At 41.0% G+C, this 23701-nt stretch overlaps 1 protein-coding gene across 1 annotated transcript in view; it reads left to right on the top strand.

The window, feature by feature from the left end:
• The window catches only part of ci (cubitus interruptus), a 1501802-nt gene that overhangs the window by 1387674 nt on the left and 90427 nt on the right, over positions 1–23701 (top strand). The window contains exon 4 of the mRNA XM_067159248.2: positions 11660–11892. Within this exon, the coding sequence (XP_067015349.2) occupies positions 11660–11892 (233 nt within the window). The remainder of the gene's footprint in view (positions 1–11659; positions 11893–23701) is intronic.

Consider the following 23701-nt stretch of genomic DNA (forward strand, 5'->3'; position numbering starts at 1 on the left):
ATTATTATTATTATTATTATTATTAAAAAACTAGTCCTTCTGGTGGCTGTGATATGGAGTGAGGGATATGAAGCTGTTGATGGTGATTCGTCCTTCGAATGGAGACGTTATGAGTCTTGAATAGACCCCTCTTGTTGCTATTCGTCTGGAGTACGCTAACGCTATGTGCCCTGTCCCTTCCTGCTATGAAATATCCTGTTATTAATTTCATCGCATTAATTTTTCTGATGAGGTTTTCTTCACGTCACCCACACTAAGTACATGAGTCTGTTGACCGTCCGGCTCCATGACTAAATGGTTAGCATTCTGGACTTTGGTTCAGGGAGACCCGGGTTCGATTCCCGGCAGGGACGCGGATTTTAACCTTAATTAGTTAATTCCGATGGCTCGGGGGCTGGGTGTGTGCGTTGTCTTCAGCACTAGAAATCATCCTAGGTAGGGTCCCATTCTCACAGACACGCAGGTCGCCTGTACGGCGTACTACTCGGAAGACCTGCACCAGGCTTCTCCGAAGGCGACACGCCATTATGAGTCTGCTGAACAACAACAACAACAACAACAATAACAATACAAATAATAATAATAATAATAATATAGTCTTGCCAACAGGACTCTAGACCTTCTGGATTGGTACCATTTAGGCGACCTGCCTACCAAATTCAACATACCGGAAGCGATGAAGTGAGTTAATTTTACCGAGTGGACACTGGGTGTCACCAGAATTATTTAACTTCTTCCTAACCTTATTCCCGTTCAGTGTCAGCGTTCGCTTCAATATGCCAACAGTAGTATGACAAGAAATGTCAAGATTTAAAAAAAGATTACTTCGGCTGGGTTCGAACTCACAAAATGGGATTTATGTGTTGTATTGGCAAGGCAGGCTCACTTCTATGAAACAAGGAGGAACTCATCCACACGTATGCTCTGAGTAGATTACTTACATGAAGTCTGTTAATTTGTGGTCGTTGCGTCACGCATCAGATCACTCCTGAGAGCAAGTTGTGGTCAGCCAGATGTAGAAAATACAGCAGCAGTATTATATTATTATTAACCTGAGATATAGACGTTCGTTATGACAGTATGTTTTCTTTAATGAAGCTATTACATGTTTAAATAGCATTAAACATGAAGTCATTATGAAGTAAATTACGTGTCATTTAAGAGATGACACGCATTACTACAGAACTACTTCTTTTATGAACTCTTTTAATTGTTTCATTGCTCATGTTATTGTTTGCTAAAACGACAACACCAAATGAATACGTTCTTCTCTACCAGATTACAGACTTGAAACATTCACTCTCACGCACAAACCACTGGTCTAACCCTTATGGTGTCGAAGCTGCGAGTTTGATGGCGGGAGTAAATGGTTTGGCTCTCAAAATATTGCTTAAGAAATGAAAGAAACCAACCCCTTTTAATGGGTTTTTGGCGAATAAAGTATTATTTTAGGGAGATAGTAGATTCGAACTCCACTGTCGACAGCCCTGAAGATGGCTTTCTGTGGTTTCCCATTTTCACACTAGGCAAATTCTGGGGCTGTACTTTAATTAAGGCCGCGGTTGCTTCCTTCCCACACATTGCCCTTTCCAATCCTGTCGTCACCATAAAACCTATTTGTGTCGGTGCGACGTGCAGCCAATTGTAAAATAATAATAATAATAATAATAATAATAATAATAATAATAATAATAATAATAATAATAATAATAATAATAATAATAATAATAATAATAATAATGTCGTTGAGATGTAATTGATCGAAAATTGCATGTGTAACTTTTATCATAGTCCGCCTCTGTGGTGTAGTGGTTAGTGTGATTAGCTGCCACCCCCAGACGTCCGGGTTCGATTCCCGGCTCTGCCACGAAATTTGAAAAGTGATACGAGGGCTGGAACGGGGTCCACTCAGCCTCGGGAGGTCAACTGAGTAGAGGTGGGTTCGATTCCCACCTCAGCCATCCTAGAAGTGGTTTTCCGTGGTTTCCCACTTCTCCTCCAGGCAAAATGCCGGGATGGTACCTAACTTAAGGACACGGCCGCTTCCTTCCCTCTTCCTTGCCTGTCCCATCCAATCTTCCCATCCCTCCACAAGGCCCCTGTTGAGCATAGCAGGTGAGGCCGCCTGGGCGAGGTACTGGTCATTCTCCCCAGTTGTATCCCCCGACCCAAAGTCTGAAACTCCAGGACACTGCCCTTGAGGCGGTAGAGGTGGGATCCCTTGCTAAGTCCGAGGGAAAAACCGACCCTGGAGGGTAAGCAGATTAATAATAAGAAGAAGAAGAATAACTTTTATCATATACAACTTTTAGGTGAGGCAAATTTTTCCGATGATATTTGGGAGTTTGTGACAAATGGAGTAGTCGCGAATCTATCTATTATTATTATTATTATTATTATTATTATTATTATTATTATTATTATTATTATTATTATTATTATTATTATACGTAAAGTAAAAGTGTATAAAACTTAAAAGGTCGGAAATTATATTTTACACAACTTTTATTGCGGACAGATACAGCTGATATTAACGGGAATTTTGACATTTCCTGTTTTGGTTCCCTTAATATTGCTACGCCATTGTATATTGATCAAATAATTATTTGATAGGCTATAAATTATAATATATACTTCTGAATATACCTGAACCGAGGTTCAAGAAGTTTTGTCAAGCCGTTTTTTCGTGATTTTCACACAAACAAACAAACAAACAGGTAGACAAAAACTGAATTCGTCGAGCGAGTGGCTGCGCGGTTAATAATAATAATGTACCGAGCTCGATAGCTGCAGTCGCTTAAGTGCGGCCATTATCCAGTAATCGGGAGATACTGGGTTCGAGCCCCACTGTCGGCAGCCCTGAAGATGGTTTTCCGTGGTTTCCCATTTTCACACCAGGCAAATGCCGGGGCTGTACCTTATATAAGGCCACGGCCACTTCCTTCCACTTCCTGGGCTTTTCCTATCCCATCGTCGCCATAAGACATATCTGTGTCGGTGCGACGTAAAGCAAATAGCAAGTAATAATAATAATAATAATGTTATTGTTTAACGTTCTTCATTTACTTCAAGTTTTAATTCATCGGAGTGGGGTTTCCCACCTTACTTTCTATATAATTCTTGATGTTGTAGATCTTGTAAGCTAAAATACGTTATATACAAATAGGCTTATGTATTAATTATACATTTATATTTTCTATATTAGAATAAATATCAAAAATAAAAAAAATTACTGCCACGTATGTATTTATTGTACATCTGTGGAACAGTCCATGTTTGAGTTGCCATAGTCTGATTGGAGTGGTTGGGCGTGTTTAGAACGGAATGTGCTAAGTAGATAATTTAATGAGATCACTGGTCCTTGGCCTTATTCGCAATAGTCCTACTTAACCCAGGAGTCGCGTTCACTGACATATTTCCATCAGTCATGTTATTACACGGCTGCGATAGTTCAGCACTCCATATGACCTAACTATCCATTTTACACTAACACAAGTACAGTATACTATAGTATTTCAGTGTGGTATTTTGTGCCAACAGTCCGACTCATTGGCTGAATGTTCAGCATTGAGGCCTTCGGTCCAGGGGTCCCGGGTTCGATTTCCGGCCGGGTCGGGTATTTTAATCGCCTATCATTATTTCTTCTGGCTCGGGGACTGGGCGTTTGCGTTTGTCCCAACACCTTCCTTTTCATATTCAGACAACATACCACACTACCAAACACCACAGAAATACGCAATAGTGATTACACTACTACATATCGATGGCCTAGAATGAATACCTCGTATCTCACAAAGTTCTTCCTATCCAATTTTTCCCTTAAGATTCGCCACGCCTCCCAGCCACACATAGATATGCAGTCCATCAGAACAATGTACGTTGTGTTCTTTATTCCTATGCGGGTGTGTGAAGGAAAATGAACCTTACCGTACCGTACTATAGGAAAGTATGTTTGTGTGACTTATTTACTAACTCCTAGTGTATAATTTTATAAGGTTCATTTTCCATTACTACTCCGCATAGGAAAATAAACCCAACGAACATTGTTCTGATGGACTGCATATCTATGTGTGGCTGGGAGGCGTGGCCAGTATTAAGTGAAATAATGGATAGGAAGAACTTTGTGAGATACGAGGTATTCATTCTAGGCCATCGATATAGGGTTGGTGTCAGGAAGGGTATCCGGCAGTACAACAAGGCCAAATCCACATGTGCGACACAGTTCGTACCCGTGCGCCCACAAGTGTGGGGAAAGCGGTAGAAAATAATATTAAGAAGATTTTGTATCAACACTTTTCTGGATGGACGTGAGGTAAAATAGGGAACTGGAACATGAGAACAGTCCAAACGCAAGTTCATCATTGCAGATCCTCAGGAGAAGCTTCAAGAAGCTGTAACTGCATGGTCTACGGAACCGGAACGCTGCCGAAAGGAACGGAAAATAAATGTAAGGAGAATCAAGGTGATTACAATGGAGACGGGGCCATCAGGACCATGATATGAATATCGTCTAAGAAGAGATAATTGGACAAAATCAAGAAGGGGGAATTAGTCTATTACCTGATTCGTAACTACATTTTAGGGAAGAAATAAATTAGCATTGACGTGTTACAGATATTTTCCCCTTATTGTGTCTACTTTCATGCTTTCAGACAGGGGAATATTTAATAATTCTGATTAAAAGATTGACGTCGTAGTTCAAAACATACCTCCAATTTGGGAGCTAATGGGGGGGCTGGAATAACTCAGCACGTTGGTTGCATTCTTTGAATAAGAGTGTCGACTCCTTGTGGATGATTAGCTCGACGAGGGGTTTTGTCATTTGTTTCTGCTTTCAATACTCGGAGTCTATTTATAGCTTAATAACATCGTTCTAGGGAGAAAGGAAATTCTTAGCAATGAGTATATGTAAAACTGTGTTCGTTCCAGTACTAACGCATGAATGTAAAAGCTGGCTTATCCTTGAAAAATATGGAAATAAGATACAAGCAAAAATGAAATATTACAGAAATACTCGGAATGAAACTAGAATCAGACATGACAAACTAAAGGACGAAGTACGAGGGAAGCCACTTTGGAGATATTCGTATATAAGCAAGAGACTGTTAAGTTGCACTGAACAAGTATAAAGAATGGATGGTGGAAGAAAAGGAAAAGAAGTTCTTGGAGCAAGACCAGAAGGGGAGAAAGCAAAGAAAGACCGATATTTACATGTTTAAAGAAAGTTGAGCATATTGGGAGGAGACTAGATAAAGGAATAAGAGAGGAATTGCGGAGAGTGGTAAATTGGATCAAAGCTGGAAATGCGGAAACAAAGAAGAGAAGAAGAAATATAGACACTAAACGAATGCAAATTTCTTTCAGATATAGAATTTTACAGCAGATGTCAACATTTTCCACGATGGACGAGTTAATTTAAATCTCCACTCTCGTTCTAGTTCTTATTTACCGGGAAACTTTATAGTAACGAACTTGATTTCTTGTATATAAGAACTTAAATGCAGTAGGAGTGATGACTTACATCGCCTTTACCGAGCGAGTTGGCCGTGCGCCTAGATTTGCGTAAGTGTGAGCTTGCATTCAGGGGATGGTGGATTCGAACCCCACCGTCGGTAGCCTTGAAGATGATTTCCCGTTGTTTCCCGTGTTCATACCAGGCAAATGCTGGGGCTGTACCTTAATTAAGGCCAAGGCCGCTACCTTCCCAATCCTAGCCCTTTCCCGTCCTTGCGTCGCCGAAAACCTTCGATGTGTTAGTGCGACGTTAAACGACTAGCCAAAAAAATATAAACAAAAAAAATACATCTCCTTTGAACCTGGATTTCTAAACCTTGAGCTGAATTCTAATTTTAGGACTGTGTTGAGTTAATCGGATACATTTCTGCTAGAGAGGATGAGAGACTGTTCAAGGTCTTTCCATATTCGATATTCCTTTCAGTCCTTCACTTAAACGTAAGTTTGGTTATGATTAGGGCCCGGATTCATATGCACTAAAAACTCCAAAAATATGCATGCACATATGCACTAAAAATAAAACAAAATACACTTACCAAACGCATTATTTAATTGTAACTTAGTGTTAAAGTGTTAAATTGATAAACATGTTTCATTCCTTGTAAAATGATTCATCGTAGTAGCTTATTAACAGTTTTTCAATGTTTTCAGGGGTCGATGACTTTCTGTTGTCCGACAGAATTAATTTAGAGGCCTACGCTGAAAATGATCGTTCTACGTCGACGCACGTAACTGGGCAATACTTGTAGACTGGCACAGACTGCTCGGAACATTATTCTGGCAAAGAGTGCCTGATTCTACTTACGTAGTTGCTTATGTATTGAAATGTCAGAAAGAAGGAAATAGCTGTTGTGAAAAGGGTCATTATCCGTCTGCGACACTGAAAGCATTGTCCTTGATCAGGGAAGGCTTCTCGTGTTTCCAAGAGATGTAAAACATATACATAGTTCATTATATTTTTCGTTTCGTTCAGAAATCTTAGATAATCGATCACCCACAAGAGAAAAATATATCTCTATATTCCCTAACGTTCAAAATACGCATTTGCGTACGCGCATATACATTTTTTTTAAAATCCGGACCCTAGTGATGATGTATGAAATGATTCTGATGAGTCTGATAATGTTTACAAGCGCTACTCAGAAATGAAGCTGAGTCAGGATCGAACTTGCCAAGTGAGGTTCAGAAGACCAGTGCTTTTACATTCCACGCAACCTGGTGGGCTATGAAGTAATTTTAGTTTCGATACAGTTTCCATTGCAACGTAGCTGTTGAACCTACAGTAGTAACTGAGTTCTTCATAAGCTTGGTGTTAAACGGTCTCTGATCAGTGAGAACATCTCATGTTCGCGAAAAACTGCCAAGTTAATTTCTAATTATGGCTGTTTTATATCTTCTGCCAGATTCCAGCGAGACCATTAAGAGTATCATCCCTGACAGATCTAAGTGTTATGCGTCCAGCAAGTAGCACATCACTGTTTGATGTTGTGAGTCACCACTGCATATGTTAGTGAGTAGGAAGCATCGCTATATTGAAAGGGAAGCTGTACTTCGCGGTTGGATTGACTTGGCAAACACAGACGTGTATATTTAGAGTTATTGTTTAGCAGTCGGGTTATGCTCGCAAATTATGCACATTATTTCTTAACCAGACCTCCTGTTTGTACTTACGGCTTTTATGAAGTCTTTAAAGTTGCCTGCTATCTTGCTCTTAATAAAGCTCAACTCATTCGAAATCAGCTGAAGTACTACACGATTTGTCTGGAGAATTTAAGTGATGGGAAGGCTGTATTAAAGTCTGCGGCATCTGATGCCCTGAAGATTACAAGTTTTATATTTAACAGTGACTATTTAGCTCATGAATCAGTGATCAGTCAGATATAAGAATATCAGGAATTTCAACTAACCACAGCTGCCTATCGCCACAGTTTCATCGTTTTCATGTTATCACTCTCATTTTATCGTACGCGCACTTGTTTTTATGTAAATTCATCAGAACAGCGCACTGAAACATATTTACTACTTCTGCGGTCTAAACATCAGTTGTCTTGAATAATACATTTGTCTAAAGAGTGCATAATCAACAAGACGTAACTCTGCTGTTCTGATGATGTCGACAGCGGACATAATATACCAGGCTGCGGCCCAAAGACTCTAAATGAAGATAATAAAAGAGTATATTTATGTGCTGAAAGTTTTGTTTTCTGAATAGGTCACAACCAGGCCATGACATAACCAAATCAATCAAATACCTGTGTATTTCTTTTATATACATTCACTTTTATATCACCACTTATTTTATAGGTATTCGCTAAATGTCAAAATAAATACAACTCCGAGCTCCGATTACCTCAAAATAAATCCTGGAGCTCTCGTAATTCTACTAAATAAAGTATCATAGTCTCATTTCATCAAATGATACGTAGATATATTCAGTAATAATGCAACCTATAGAAAAATTCCCATCGTGCGGACTGACTGCTTTTTTCGAGTTACATAGCTGTCGGTTTGCATTCCGGAAAGGAGAGGTTGGAACCCCACAGTTAGTAGCACAGAAAATGGCTTCCTGTGATTTCCCATTTTCACAGGGAGCCGAGATCGAACCTGCCAACTTGGGCTCAGAAGGCCATTGCTCTACCACTCTTCCGTTTAAGCACACTCATTCATCAGTTGACTATCTGGCTCCATGGCTCCATGGCTAAATGGTTAGCGTGCTGGCCTTTGGTCATAGGGGTCCCGGGTTCGATTCCCGGCAGGGTCGGGAATTTTAACCTTCAGTGGTTAATTTCGCTGAAACGGGGGCTGGGTGTATGTGTCGTCTTCATCATCATTTCATACTCATCACGACGGGCAGGTCGCCTACGGGTGTCAAATCAAAAGACCTGCACCTGGCGAGCCGAACATGTCTCCGGACACTCCCGGCACTAAAAGCCATACGCCATTTCATTTCATTTCATTTCATCAGCTGACTTTGGACTTTGGCGGTATACGAAGCTGCAACTCAAAAGCTGCACAGCGCAGGTGTACAGTCAGAAAGAACATATTGTAGCCTACTGTTAGATATGAAAGGCGATAGTGCGTGAGGTGATTTGAGCTCGATAGCTGCAGTCGCGTAAGTGCGGCTAGTATCCAGTAATCGGGAGAATAGTGCATTCGAACCCCACTGTCGGCAGCCCTGAAGATGGTTTTCCGTGGTTTCCCATTTTCACACCAGGCAAATGCTGGGGCTGTACCTTAATTATGGCCACGGCCGCTTCCTTCCCATTCCCAGACCTTTCCTATCCCATCGTCGCCATAAGACCTATCTTTGTCGGTGCAACGTAAAGCAAAAAAAAAGATTTGAGCTGCCGTACTGCTCCATGTTTTTTGTTTCTTCTTCACTTCCTTCTCATGTGTATACGGGGTCGATGAAACTACCAGCTCAATTTGGTAATAATTTCCTGGTAGTTACAGCCGCATGTCTTCATCCTACTGAAAATTCACCAGAGATCAAATCCACAACTCATAGGTTGGGTGTGGGATGATTAGACTACAGCGTCAGAGTGCCCTCTTTGTACAGAATTAATGAAATGTAGCTTTTCTGCTTTACATTGCATCGACACCGATAGGTCTTATAACGACGATGGGATAGGAGTGGGAAGGAAGCGGCCATGACTTTAATTAATGTAAAGCCCCAGCATTTAACTGTTTTGAAAATGGGAAACCACGGAAAATCATACTCAGAGCTGCCGACAGTGGGATTAGAACCCACTATCGCCCGAATGCAAGCCGATAGCTACGTGACCCAAACCGCGCATAGACTTGCTCTGTGTAGATTAATTCTTGTAGTGTTAAACTCTTTGTGTATTTCTTAGGGTGTTTTCAGAGCTAGAGGCAGCAAAGTCAAGAGCTTCAAGTAGACTACGCACCACTTCTGCGAATTCTGATAACTGGATTCATGTCTTCATTTGGTAATAATTATTTTAAAATTAGTCCGGAAGCGGCTTTGACCTTAAATTGCTTAGTTTCACCTTGTAATCTTAAATAAATTGTTGGAAATAATAGTTTTCTGAAGATCACGGCTTCTTTGTTTGCAATCGTACTTTTTAGTAACTACTGAAAAACACATCTGAATAGAAACTAAATTCACCCTCACTGTAAGTACAGTGCTGAGAACTGTTGTATGGGAACAACGAGCTACGGGAATCGAACTTCATAGCGTAACGGTCAACGCTGTTAGTTCCCGTACTCGGAGGCCCAGTACTACCAGAGATTTAGGAATGCCAGGAGGGTTGGTGGGTGGTTAAAAAGGTTCATGCCGCTCACCTTTATTGGGCGGTTTGCCCGAAAAAGAGCTACACCATCCCTGGGTGAGGATACGAATTTATTTACAAAATTAAGGCCAAAATCCGACATTATAACTCAGTAATAAAAGCTTCAGAATGCCTTATTTTAAGTAAAAAAAAGGGGGAGCTCCAGGAACTCAAGAAGAAGGAAAGGAAGATTCTGGGGAAAACTCTGGGATCGCAGAAGACTTGGGACTTCGAAGAAAATGAGCCATGAGGAGCTCTACAAGTACCAATGAAAAGATCACGGGCACAATGCGGAAACTAAGTCTGAAATTCTACGGATACCTAGTCCAAGATGATCTTCAAGTACATCATGGGGTTAAAGGTCACATCTAAGTGGGTAGAAGAGGTCGATAGGGATACAGAAGAAGTTGGAATTACACTACAGATGATCCACAATAGAAAAGAGTTCAGAACAAGAATCGACAGTCTAAAATCATTTGAAGAGAAACCACCAAAACGGAGGCCCGAACGGATCATTTCTGATGAGGAGAGAAAGGTGAGAAGGGAAGAAATGAAGAGGTTTTGGGAAGAGAAGAGAAAAAAGGCCAAGAAGCCCTAAGTTCTCTTCAGGCAATAGCTGGCTAAAAACAAAAACAAAAGGGAGTTTTTTATTAATATAAACATTTTCCGCATATATGGGATCGAACGAGTCGTAACTGCCCCAAAACTTGCCATCTCGATCTGTCAATAAATATTGTTAACATCTTCGCGTTAGAAACGCAACTTAAATCATGTTCTGTTTGGATGAGCTCCAAGCTCTGCTTGTATAAATGAATGCTGGTGATGTTTAGAGCTGGATCGTCGAAGTTGTCAAGAATGTTAATCGTTCTTTTGAAGAGAATATTTGATTTTTCTGTTGAGTGATGAAATGTTGTTTAGATGTTGCACAGTATTTCGAAGCATATCCGGGTCTAGCCTAGCTACTCAGTGCATTAAACTGCTATTACTACAAATATGTTAAGGAATGTTTGGGAACTTGAGAAACACGTTAATTGTGAATAGGTGTTCTGTAATATCAATAATACACTGCGGGAAATATTTTTCTAGATAAATTAAAGAGTATTGGGAACTTGAGAGGCATTTGTAACTATGCGTGTCTTTTAAATAAGGCTTAATGTAGACATCGCCTACTGGTTTCTGTATATTATTGTGATGGTAAAAATTGAACGTTTTCAGGACTCAAACCCTAGCCCTCACAGTCCTCCAGACAGCCGGGATATCATTCTAGAAGGTGAAAATGGAATCATGTGAACCCTTCTTTAATTTCTCGTACTTTCTTTCCGGACTTGAGTGTAGAGACATATGTTGCGGAACTGTACTTAAAACTAGTCTAAGATGGGTCCCGCAGGATTTGAAATAAACTGCTGTGGAAAATTTCACTCCGTCATATCTTCGGTTTCCTTTCTTCCACATTTCCGAATCCTGTGAATGTAATAAATCTTTACTGTCACTGGATTTCACCAAGGTGCCTGTGGTTCGAATCTTGGTCAAAGCATGTGGTATTTTTGAAATGAAAATTAAAGTCCCGGTATTTTAAATTTCGTATCAAACTGGAGGTTCAATAGCTTGATCACTATATCAACAGTCACGTACTACTACAAGATACGAGTAGTTCGCTTGAAAGAGCACTGTGTACATAGCCGATTATTTTGAAAATGCATGTCCCGACACCAACAAAACTCTTTAAGAATTCCATTCATGACACAGTCACGCTACAGTTGTATTAGAATAATAGTTTTTTGAGTGATACCTCCCACTAGCAGGTAGATTATATTTCCTATCGGAGTTTTGATCTATTGTTCTCATTGTTTCAGGTTGTCTGGGAGCGGGTCCGGTACCTCTCTCCCCGACTTGCAGTTCCTGGCGGCGTCTCGACGCGCTGCCGCCGCCGCTGGGGCGGTGCTGCCCCCAGGAGCGGGTGGTGGGGTGGGGGTCGGACCACCCCCACATCACGCCCCGGAGTTCCACCCCGCGTACAGACTTAACCCTTACATGGAGCACCTCTATTCGTCGCTACAGCACTCTAGTCCCACCGCCTCCATCCACGGTAAGTCTCACTTGCAGTTATTTGACTGATGGTTCATTTCTAAATAGTTACAAATAAGGACTTGGGCCTGAAATGTTTTCTGTATTCTTTTTAAGAAAAGTACAACTGTTTCAACGAAACAGAAATATGCCGAAACGAAATGTTCAGGGCAGGAAGAAGAAAATAAAATAAAAATATTTAGAGTTACTGTCTCTCTTACTCACTGCTTCCTTCGTAATCGTTCTCTAGATCATGTGAATACCTCTACTACACTGTACCTAAATTTTTAAATTCGCCGGAGCCATAATTTGAACTTCTGGCCTCTTGGTCAGTAGCCTATTACTGTAAATAGCGAACGGAACAGGTGAACATAGATTTTATTTAATTTGTCTATTTATTATTTTTTATTTATTTGTTATTCAGCTTAACCATTCCGTTAGCTTCTTGACAGAGAGGGTGTATTCCTACTAATTTTAATGTCTATAACGGAATATGTGGATCAGAACCAGTTAGCGGATAGCCTATTTGATGTATGTCTGAAGCCTTTCTCGTAGACAGTCGAGATTTCCTTCAGAAAAAACCCATGGCACTACAGTCCGTGAAGGGCCTTGGCCTACCAAGCGACCGCTGCTCAACCCGAAGGCCTGCAGATTGCGAGGTGTCGTGTGGTCAGCACTACGATTCTTCTCGGCCGTTATTCTTGGCTTTCTAGACCGGGGCCGCTATCTCATCGTCAGATAGCTCCTCAATTCTAATCACGCAGGCTGAGTGGACCCCGAACCAGTCCTCAGGTCCAGGTAAAAATCCTTGACCTGGCCAGGAATCGAACCCGAGGCCTACGGGTAAGAGGCAGGCACGCTGCCCCTATACCACGGGCCCGGCATTTTCTCCTGAAGACGCAGAGCAAAGTTCTCTGCGAAACGTAGAGAATTTTACCTTGTTTTCTTGACACGGCATAAGCCCAAAAGCCTGTATCATGTCTCTAAGTACGGGCCGTGAAGGCGTCGATGGCAATATGTCTGAACTGTTAACAACTTCATAAACTAATGGTCAGCATAGACTCTGACTGCCGAGTATCTAAAGAGGTTCTCCATTGACATATTTGAAATCGATTGTAGTTTACTACTTCATCTATAGTTTTTATATTTCTTACACCCTCGAAATCACTATACATACAACTGATCAGACGTCGTAGCAACTCAATGAACAGTCGTCTGACAGTGAATCGGAAGAGAACAGGATCAAAATCTAGCGTTTCATTAACTTTTATTTTATATTCCACCCTTCATGTTTAGCTGCATCCTTGGAATTTTCTTCTGGACGTCTAGCGCCATGGATATACGATGTTTTTCTAGTTGACACTCACTCTGATTTACTACTGGGTAAGATTTTATATTTGCCTTTCGGATCAGGCTAGAGAGACGGAAAGCATTATGAATTAAACTGGAAAATGTGAAGGAAGCGCCGCTGGATAAACCTACCTTAGGCCTACACACGAACGGAAGCAAAACTTGTATTATGTACGTTGAGTTTTCAGCCCGAAGACTGGTTAGCTTCATTGTCACAAACAGTCTCGGAGTACACTAAAGAGGTGTACTAAGGAAATACGGAGTCCTCCTTCCTCACGGAGCCAGAAAGTGCTAATTATAATTATCAGTGTGCCAAGCCTACTGAAACTTATACACCAGTCTACCCGGTGGGTGACACTTCCACATTATACATCATAGGGGCTAGCTTCTACTGGTGGTGGTAGCGGTTTTTGTTTTAAGAGGAGGTACATCTGGGCAACCATCATCTAGTAATATTATTCAGAAGAAAAATGGGAAAAGGTCCGAGACTTCGAAAGATGGAGGTATCGGCTAAAGAAGGACAAGGACCACAAAGGGCGTGAAAATGAAAGACTCCCTAGGCCTTGCAAACCTAATACCGTTGGGGTCGGAAATTAACAAGAGTTGGCCAATGGAGGTTGGGTATTATAGAATGAAATGAAGGGCCTGGCACAAGTAAGTGGAAGTAATGCCAGGACTCAACTAAGAACCCAGTGCAGTGGCCGCCAACGCACGCTCCCAAGTTGCGATCCCCTTTTAGTTGCCTCTTATGACAGGTAGGGGATAATGTGGATGTTGTTCTGCTGCCCCACCCACAAGAGGAATAGGACTGGTTGCATAAGAAATGGCATTAGCATCGCTCATACCTCACTCACTTTTATAATGTTAAATTCAAGGATAAGACTGGGACAGCTCAATGAAAGTAACTTGTTTTCGCCCATACCACAAGACTTAGTGCACTGCAAACATTGCCCTACCCCAAATGAATCTGGGCTTGTAATATTATATGGATAACAAATAATAAGGGTATATGTTGAGTATTTAGATCCACACTGGCGGAAAATGAACTCACATTACCAAGAAGGAGTTGTGCTAGAGAAACGAAATTTTGGAGACGTATTTGCACATCTGAAACATGAAGCATATTCAAATTTGTGCGCTAGTCGACGAAGAATGGTGGTAGTAGTGCAACTATAACCTTACAAAGCGAGTTTGCTTTAATTAAATACGCGCTGTACACTTCGTGTCCATTAGTCATTGACCAATGCTGACGTCGTTAGGTTGGTGTGAGTCAAACATGCCTTTAAGAAGATGAAGAAGGCAGTATTCGCAGCTTACTACTGAGTTTGAAGGAGGACCGCGTAATAGAGCTACGAGGACGTGGATGTTCTTTGCCCGATATTGCAGAAGACTTAGCAGGGATGTATCCACAGTTCATCAGTGTTGCCAGCAACGGTCACAGAAAGGTGGTCTCTCGAGAAGACCGGGGTCCGGCCGCACACGGATCACTGCGGAGAGGAAATACCGCCATCTTCGCCGCACGGGTGTGGTAGTTGGTACTGCATCTGCAGCAATCATTAGAGCTTCAGTTGGCACGAGGGTGACACAACGAACTGTAACAAATCGATTAATTGAGGGCCAACTCCGAGCCAGACGTCGTATACCGTTGCCACTAACTCCGAATCACTGCCATCTGTAACTTCAGTGGTGTCAAACTAGAGCTCACTGGAGGGCGTAGTGGATATCTGTTGTGTTCTCAGTTGACAGCCGTTTCTGTCTTGGTGCAAGTGTTGTTCGTAGGTTGGTAAACAGGCGGTCAGTTGAGCGCTTAGAACCAAGCTTTCCGAGGCGTCGGCGCACTAGACCTACACCAGGAGCGATTTCCTTTGACAGCAGGAGCACTCTCATCGTTATCCCAAGAAAGAAACTTGACAGCGAATTTGTACGTCAGACTGGTGATTGAACCGAGTGTGCTGTCATTTATTCGCAGTACTCAAGTGGGTATTTTCCAACAGGATAACACCCATCCAAACGTGCTCTACAGATTGCCGGCCATTTGTCTGGGCCTGCGAGATCATCAGACCTTTAGCCCATTGAGCACGTATAGGATATTATGGGACAACACACCCGGCGTCACCCAATAGCAGCATTAACGGTTGTTGATATGTCTGACCAAGTGTAACAGGCGTAGAACTCCATCTCACAAAATAACGTACGGCATCTGCACGACACAATGCATGCATGCTTGTATGCTTGTATTCAAAAGCGTGGTGACTACAACGGTCATTAATGTATCACCATGTTAAATGTTTTCTAGCACATACTTGAAACTGTGACCTAGAAACTTAAATCAAATAAATATGCTATTTAGACAATTGCTTATCCAAAATGTCATTACTCCAAAATCAATGTCTTCTTGGTGTTGGAATTTCATTTTCCGTCATTGTATCATGGGAATGGCTGTCAAGGGGTTAAAAATGCAAGTAAGATTTATCGCAGGATATCTTTTTATTATTGTTATTATTATTAACAAATACATCGCAAATGGGAAATATCCCGGTGACAATGGTCACTTACAGTAGTGTAATAATAAAGTTAACATAATTACCCAAAAATAACAACAACAACAACAACAGACAACAAGAGTATAACAAGCAATTTCATAGAAAGAAAATATTACAAGTAATAGGCCTACTACTAGTTTAACTTTCTAAATCCAGGATCATCATGTACAAAATCACGTACAACTTATGTATTTCCAGTGCTTAACAGTACGGCTTATAATACTATAGGTTGAGCTTACAAGTAATTTAATATTACAATGATAATAAAGTGAAGTTAAACCATAATTACCGTACAACAACAACAACAACAACAACAACAAGAGTTCAACAAGTGATTTCGTTGAAAGAAATTATGACAAGAGATACTATGTTTAACTTTTAAATCCAGCATCATTATATACAAATTCACACACAACTTAAGTATTTCAAGTGCTTAACAGTACGGCTTACAATACTACAGGTTGAGCTTACTATTTGCTTAACATTACAAGTTATAATAAAGTAAGAAATAAGTGTGCAAGAATTAAATTCCAACCTTTAACCTTTATTTTGTTCGTGTTGTTCGTGCTATGATTCTTAACGGATGCCTATCAGTCACTCATTTCAATACTGCTGCAAGTCTCAAATTATAATTTTTTATATCCTTATATCCCCAGAAACCACATATAACTTCATTATAACATAATATCTCGATGCTCAGCCGACAGATGAGGATTTCTGGGAAGATAACTTGTTGAAATGAGAAATAAATGTCTCCATACAATAAAATTACATGCAGAGGAAACCACTGTCTGTATATTTTATGCATAAAATTAACATTTTTAAAGTTATTTTGAAAATATACGGGGGTCAAGTCATAAGTCATGCCAACTATTTTTTTTCCCCGCGAATAGGAGACAACACGTAAAATCTAAGATATGCATTTGGAAATATAGGGCATGTACTTATGCATAGTGTCTGAAGACAAATTCTGACTTCAGGGGATTCTCGTAGGAAAGTGACAGAACACAGGCCAGTGGTAAACATTGTTTTATTATGGTATAGACAGCAAATACACAAGACTACGTACAAAGGACAGGTCTCCACTGGTTACAGACCTTCGAAATAATCACCTAAGGCTTCCACTGTGCGTTGCCAGCGGTGGTGTAGGTGCTGAATACCTTTCGCTGCAAGTGTATCGCTAACGTGTGACACCTCTCTCCGTTATGCTGTTACGGTGTCCTCTTTGTTAGCAAACCGTTGTCCACGTAATGGCTTCTTGACTTTGGGGATTAGATCATAGTCACATAGGCTCAGATCAGGCGAATAAGGCGGGTGTGGGTGTCCATTGACACTGGACGGCTTGGGCGAGGCAAATCGGCAGTTGATACTCTACCCCGTTTGAACGTCTCCACTCACCTCGCCACTGTTCTATATGGCATGGCATGCACACCTAATGCTTCCCGCAGCTCTGCATGACATTGGCGTGCATTTCTTCCGCGGAGAACTGCTATTTTAATAATTACGATCGTTGCTCCTGCTTGTTGACTTCCATTTTGTGACCCTCTCACTCACACACTAAACTTGGGGGCATGCTTAGACCCACACTGTCGTTTACATACACCATCTGGTGGCATCATACGCAAGTACATACCGTACGTTTCCAAATGCATATCTTAAATTTTCCGTGTTGTCTCCTGTTCGCGAGAAAAAAATAGTTGCCATGACTTATGACTCGACATACGTATATTTTTGTTTTTAATGGACCTGCTGAAATCTTAGAACCATTGTACCGGCCAATCCACGTTTTTGAACCGTCTACATTCGTTCATGGAAATGCATCGATTGTTTCTCAAAGAATTATCGAATTCATTCCATTAAATGCAATGTCAGACTAGGGTATTTCTCTATCTCCTTCCTTTTCCGGTGATTCGTTGTATGATACGAATTGGGAGACTTTTTTTTTGTTTGCTGTTTGCTTTACGTCGCACGGACACAGATATGTCTTATGGCGACGATGGGATGGGAAAGGCCTAGGAATGGGAAGGAAGCGGCCGTGGCTTTAATTAAGGTACAGCCCCAGCATTTTCCTGGTGTGAAAATGTGAAACCACGGAAAACCATCTTCAGGGCTTCCGACAGTGGGGTTCGAACCCACTATCTCCCGATTACTGTATACTGGCCGCACTTAAGCGACTGCAGCTATCGAGCTCGGTGATTGGGAGACCACTCTTCTCTGCACAATAGACTATAACATTTCCGCACGTGTCTGCCACTGTGATACACACGTGCATATGTGCGGAAATGCGGGACTGAAGAGAGTTAACTTCCTCCCGTGTTTAGCAGGATGCTGTAAACCTTTGTAGTCCATGCGAACTCGGTTGGGATACGCTTTGGAACTGGCATCGTCAGTATAGTCTTCCGAGGTTTCTCTTATTTCTGTTCTAGATAAATACTGGGATGATACCTCCAACAGCTCGCAGCCTGTGACCATGAAGATATGATTTTTTTTAAATTGTTTTACTTACTACCTTTAATGTCTGGGAGTACATCAAGGTGCCGGACTGTTGGTCTCATCTTGGTTGCGATGACTGTTGGTCTAAGAGACAGAGCAATGATATGCTCAGCCCTAAAGATCGATCATCTGACTGAAAGAAGTTTCCGTATAATACCCTTATAAAATGTTGAGAGAGTCGTAAACTCCAAGCTGCTATTATTATTATTATTATTATTATTATTATTATTATTATTATTATTATTATTATTATTATTATTATTACGTCCGCTTCTGCGATTTAGTGGTTAGCGTCATTAGCTGTCACCCGCCGAGACCCGGGTTCGATTCCCAGCTCTGCCACGAAATTTGAAAAGTGGTACGAGGGCTGGAACGGAGTCCACTCGGTCTCGGGAGGTCAACTAAGTAGAGGTAGGTTCGGTTCCCACCTCATCCATCCTCGAAGAGGTTTTCCGTGGTTTCCCACTTCTCCTCTAGGCGAATGCCGGGATGATACCTAACTTAAGGCCACGGCCGCTTCCTTCCTTCCTCTATGCCTGTCACTTCCAATCTTCCCATCCCCCCACAAGACTCCTATTCAGCATAGCAGGAGAGGCTGTCTGGGCGGGATACTGGTCATTCTCGCCAGTTGTATCCCCAGACCCATTGTCTCACGCTCCAGGACACTGCCCTTGAGGCGGTAGAGGTAGGATCCCTCGCTGAGTCCGAGGGAAAAACTAACCCTGGAGGGTAAACGGATTAAGAAAGAAAGAAAAGTATTATTATTATTATTATTATTATTATTATTATTCTTATTATTATTATTATTATTATTATTATTATTATTATTATTATTACTGGCTCCATGGTTAAATGGTTAGCGTGCTGGCCTTTGGCCCTAGGGATCCCGAGTTCGATTCCTGGTCGGGTCGGATATTTTAACCTTAATTGGTTAAATCCTCTAATTCGTGGACCAGGTGTGTGCCGACCTCAGCATTAGAATTCATCATAGACATGGTCCCATTCTCATAGACACGCAGGTCGCCTGTAAGTATCAATCAATCAATCAATCAATCAATCAATCAATGAATACTGATCTGCATTTAGGGCAGTCGCCCAGGTGGCAGATTCCCGCCAAATGATTGCAAAGAAATTGGAAATTTATTGAACATCTCCCTTTTTAAGTTATTCCAATCCCTAACTCCCCTTCATATAAATTAATATTTGCCCCAATTTGTCCTCTTCAATTCAAACTTTATCTTCATATTGTGACCTTTCCTACTTTTAAAGACACCATTCAAACTTCTTCGTCTACTCATGTCATTCACGCAATATCTCCACTGACAGCTCGGAACATACCACTTAGTCGAGCAGCTCGTTTCCTTTCCCCAAGTCTTCCCAGCCTCGGTTCGAAAAACTTGCACCAGCCCTCTCCGGAGGAGGGACTCTTAACTTGGGAGCGTGGTTTGGCGACCTTTGCTGATCTCTGGCAATGCTTCCACTTACTTGTGCCAGGCTCCTCACTTTCATCTTTCCTATCTGACCTCACTTGGTCAACTCTTGTTCTTTTCTACCCCGATGGTATTAGGTTTGCGAATCTTAGGGAGTCTTTTAGTTTCACGCCCTTCATGCTCCTTGCCTTCCTTTGACCGATATCTTCATTTTTCCAAGTATTGTATCCCTTCCATTTTTTCGCTCTGATTACTGTTAATAGAGGATGGTTGCCCAGCTGTACTTCCTCTTAAAACAATAATCACCACCACCACCTGTCCGGAGGCCATTATTATTAATAATGATAGTAGCTACCTACATACGGAAACAGTCAACTTCTACGATAGGAGGGTGCATTGTTTTGAGATACGAAGTTTTAAATCCAGCCAGTCACTTTGAATCTCGAGTATATTTTTTACGCTAACATTTTTGCCGACAAACACTCCTAAGAAGTTCTCAGACAGACGCACTTCATTAACGGGTTTATCGGTTATCTTGGCTTCCATTCATACAAGAGGCAACGAAAGCATGATGACCGTGTGGCATAATCACTGGGTTCTCACCAAGGCGGCCGATGACGTTCGGACCCTGGTCGGTGGTCGATATTTTTGAAATGAAATGAACCGCCGCGTCTCTTTGGTTCGGATTCCATGTAAAACTAGAGGTACTATGGATATAATCACGTCATCAACAGTTACGTAGTTCGTTTCTATGGCTAAATGGTTAGCGTGCTAGCCTTTGGTCCAGAGCGTCCCAGGTTCGATTCCCGGCCGGGTCAGGGATTTTAACCTTCATCGGTTAATTCCAATGGCTCGGGGAGTAGGTGTGTGTGCCGTGTTCATCATTAGAATTCATCAGAAGTAGGACCCCACCCTCATAGAGGCACAGGTCACCTGTACGACGTCAACTTGAAAGACCTGCACCAGGCCTCTTCAGAGGCCACATGCCATTTTTTATGTATTTATTTATTTATTTATTTATTTATTTATTTATTTATTTATTTATTTATTTATTTATTTATTTATTTATTTATTTATTTATTATTTATTTATTTATTTATTTAACTGTTACGTAAAACTATAAACTTGTTCTAAGAGACAACATATGTTGTAAAATCCTAAAATAATTTACATTATTACTACTAACAATAAGTATAAAGTGTGGCTGCCGTCGGAAATTCCGAACCCACGACTGTCTGATCGACACTGAATAAAATGCAAATTTGCTGAACAGACAATTATTTAAATATCAGCGCACTATATATTGTTATCTAGCGTGTCCACCTTGTTGAAGAAACTGCGATTTGAGTTCAAGTTCTGAAAAGGACGAACACCAACACTTCATTTTATCCCAATCATATTAGAAAATTACCACTTGAAACATTGACCCCCTAAACCCATTTGTATTAATATATAGAGAGATTTGTTATTTACTGTTTTACATATTTTTCGTTCTCTTTTTCTACTTCTACGTACTTTTTCTCTTGTAGTAAGTTGGGGTGAGCTTGCTCAATACTCTTCTTTGTTCCTCATCAGAGCATTCTGGCCGCTCGGACAAGCGGGCCCTTCTTTGAAACACTCCTCAACACTTGACATTTAACGGGGTACATGCAGGATCAACCAGCTATGTTAATTAGGATATCAGAGTTCTCAAACTCCAGAAGCTGCCTGGTCTCTGGCGGTATCTGTTTGATCCCCACTCTGTACTTTTCATGGTATCCTTTATTTTCTTTACGTCGCTGACTAGCTTGGTGGTTAAAACGTGCTTGGTTCACCTGAAAGGACGCGGGTTCTATTAACCCTCAGGAAGTCCGATCAATCACTACTGATCTGCATTTAGGGCAGTCGCCCAAGTGGCAGATTCCCCATCTGTTGTTTTCCTAGCCTTTTCTTAAATGATTGCAAAGAAATTGGAAATTTATTGAACATCTCCCTTGGTAAGTTATTCCAATCCCTAACTCCCCTTCCTATAAACGAATATTTGCCCCAATTTGTCCTCTTGAATTCCAACTTCATCTTCATATTGCGATCTTTCCTACTTTTAAAGACACCATCCAAACTTATTCGTCTACTGATGTCCTCCCACGCCATCTCTCCACTGACACCTCGGAACATACCATTTAGTCGAGCAGCTCGTCTCCTTTCTTCCAAGTCTTCCCAGCCCAAACTTTGCAACATTTTTGTAACGCTACTCTTTTGTGGGAAATAGCTCAGAACAAATCGAGCTGTTTTTCTTTGGATTTTTTCCAGTTCCTGAATCAAGTAATCCTGGTGAGGGTCCCATACACTGGAACCATACTCTAGTTGGGGTCTCACCCAGAGACAAATATGCCCTCTCCGTTACATCCTCACTACAACCCCTAAATACTCTCATAACCATGTGCAGAGATCTGTACCCTTTATTTACAATCATATTTATGTGTTTACCCCAATGAAGATCTTTCCTTATATTAATACCTATGTATTTACAATGATCCCCAAAGGGAACTTTAACTCCATCAACGCAGTAAAAAAACTGAGAGGACTTTTCCTATTTAAATTTACAAAGGAGAATCTTATTTCTGGAAAGGCGCATGGTCTCGGGATTTCCACAGCCTGCATCAGAAATCAACATCAGGTTAATTCCTGGGGACAAATATATCCAGGCATTAGTGTACACACAGTATTTTGTGGGGGGAGGGGGATATTTTTGAGGCAAATGTAATTAACTGTTTCTTTTTCCTAGTGGTTTAACGTCGCACCAACACATCGAATTTTCTTGGCGACACAAGGATGGGAAGGGGATAGGTTTGGGAAGGTAGCCTCCATGGTTTTTATTAAGGTAACAGCCTCTACATTTGCTTGGTACGGAAATGGGAACACCACGGAAGGATTCGAACCCATCTTTCCGAAAGCAAGCTCACCTACGGGACCCTAACCACGCGACCAACTCGCTCGGTACTGGTACAGGTATTTTATTAATGTTTCCTGCTGTTGCTACATAATAATAATAATAATAATAATAATAATAATAATAATAATAATAATAAATGAACGTTTACAAGAATTCATGTCTTCAACATTCAGATACACGTGTGTTCCGATCACCGAAGTTTATTATTATTATTATTATTATTATTATTATTATTATTATTATTATTATTATTATTATTATTATTATTATTATTATTATTATTATTATTGCTAGTATCATTATTGGCCTTCATCCCAACATATTGAGGTCAGCACTTAGGTGTGGATTGGCCCAGTTTTACGGCCGAATGCTCTTCCAAGCGCCAAACCTATGTGAAAGGGTCTGTTCACTATTGTGTGTCTTAGTGTTGGTTGGTCGTGTGTTGTATGCAGATGAAGACGTCTATTGATTCGAATGCAAGCACCCAGTCTCCAAGCCAGAGGAATTAACCATACGCAGTTAAAATCCGCAGCCCGGCTGCGAATCGAACGCAGGACCCTCTGAACCGAAAGCAAGTACAGTGACCATTCAGCCGAGGACCCGGCCATTATGTTATTATTTTTTGGACGCAGATGTTATTTCGAATGTGAAAAACTAACAAAGAAATTCTAATCTTTTATTTATTTATTTATTTATTTATTTATTTATTTATTTATTTATTTATTTATTTATTTATTTATTTTTATTTCAATTGAAAAGGAGAAGTTCAAATGTTCAGGGTTATTCTATCCTAATTATTGCCAGGGTTACGGGTAATGGAATCTTTAGCTTCTAATCCTCAGTGGGACTGTTTGGAGATGGCATTTTTAAAATTATCTCTGAAATAAAATTCATTAAGATGGAAGTGGACAGCAGGCCTACTCATTGGTACAGTGTAATGTTTGCTGTTTCCCAGTGGGCTCATGAAAGTCCTTATGTCTCAGTTTTAACTTCCTTCCTTCCTTCCTTCCTTCCTTCCTTCCTTCCTTCCTTCCTTCCTTCCTTCCTTCCTTCCTTCCTTCCATATCAGTCTCTCTTACTCAT

This window comes from Anabrus simplex, chromosome 1 (genome assembly GCF_040414725.1).
Source record: "Anabrus simplex isolate iqAnaSimp1 chromosome 1, ASM4041472v1, whole genome shotgun sequence".
NCBI classification, from domain to species: Eukaryota; Metazoa; Arthropoda; class Insecta; order Orthoptera; family Tettigoniidae; genus Anabrus; species Anabrus simplex.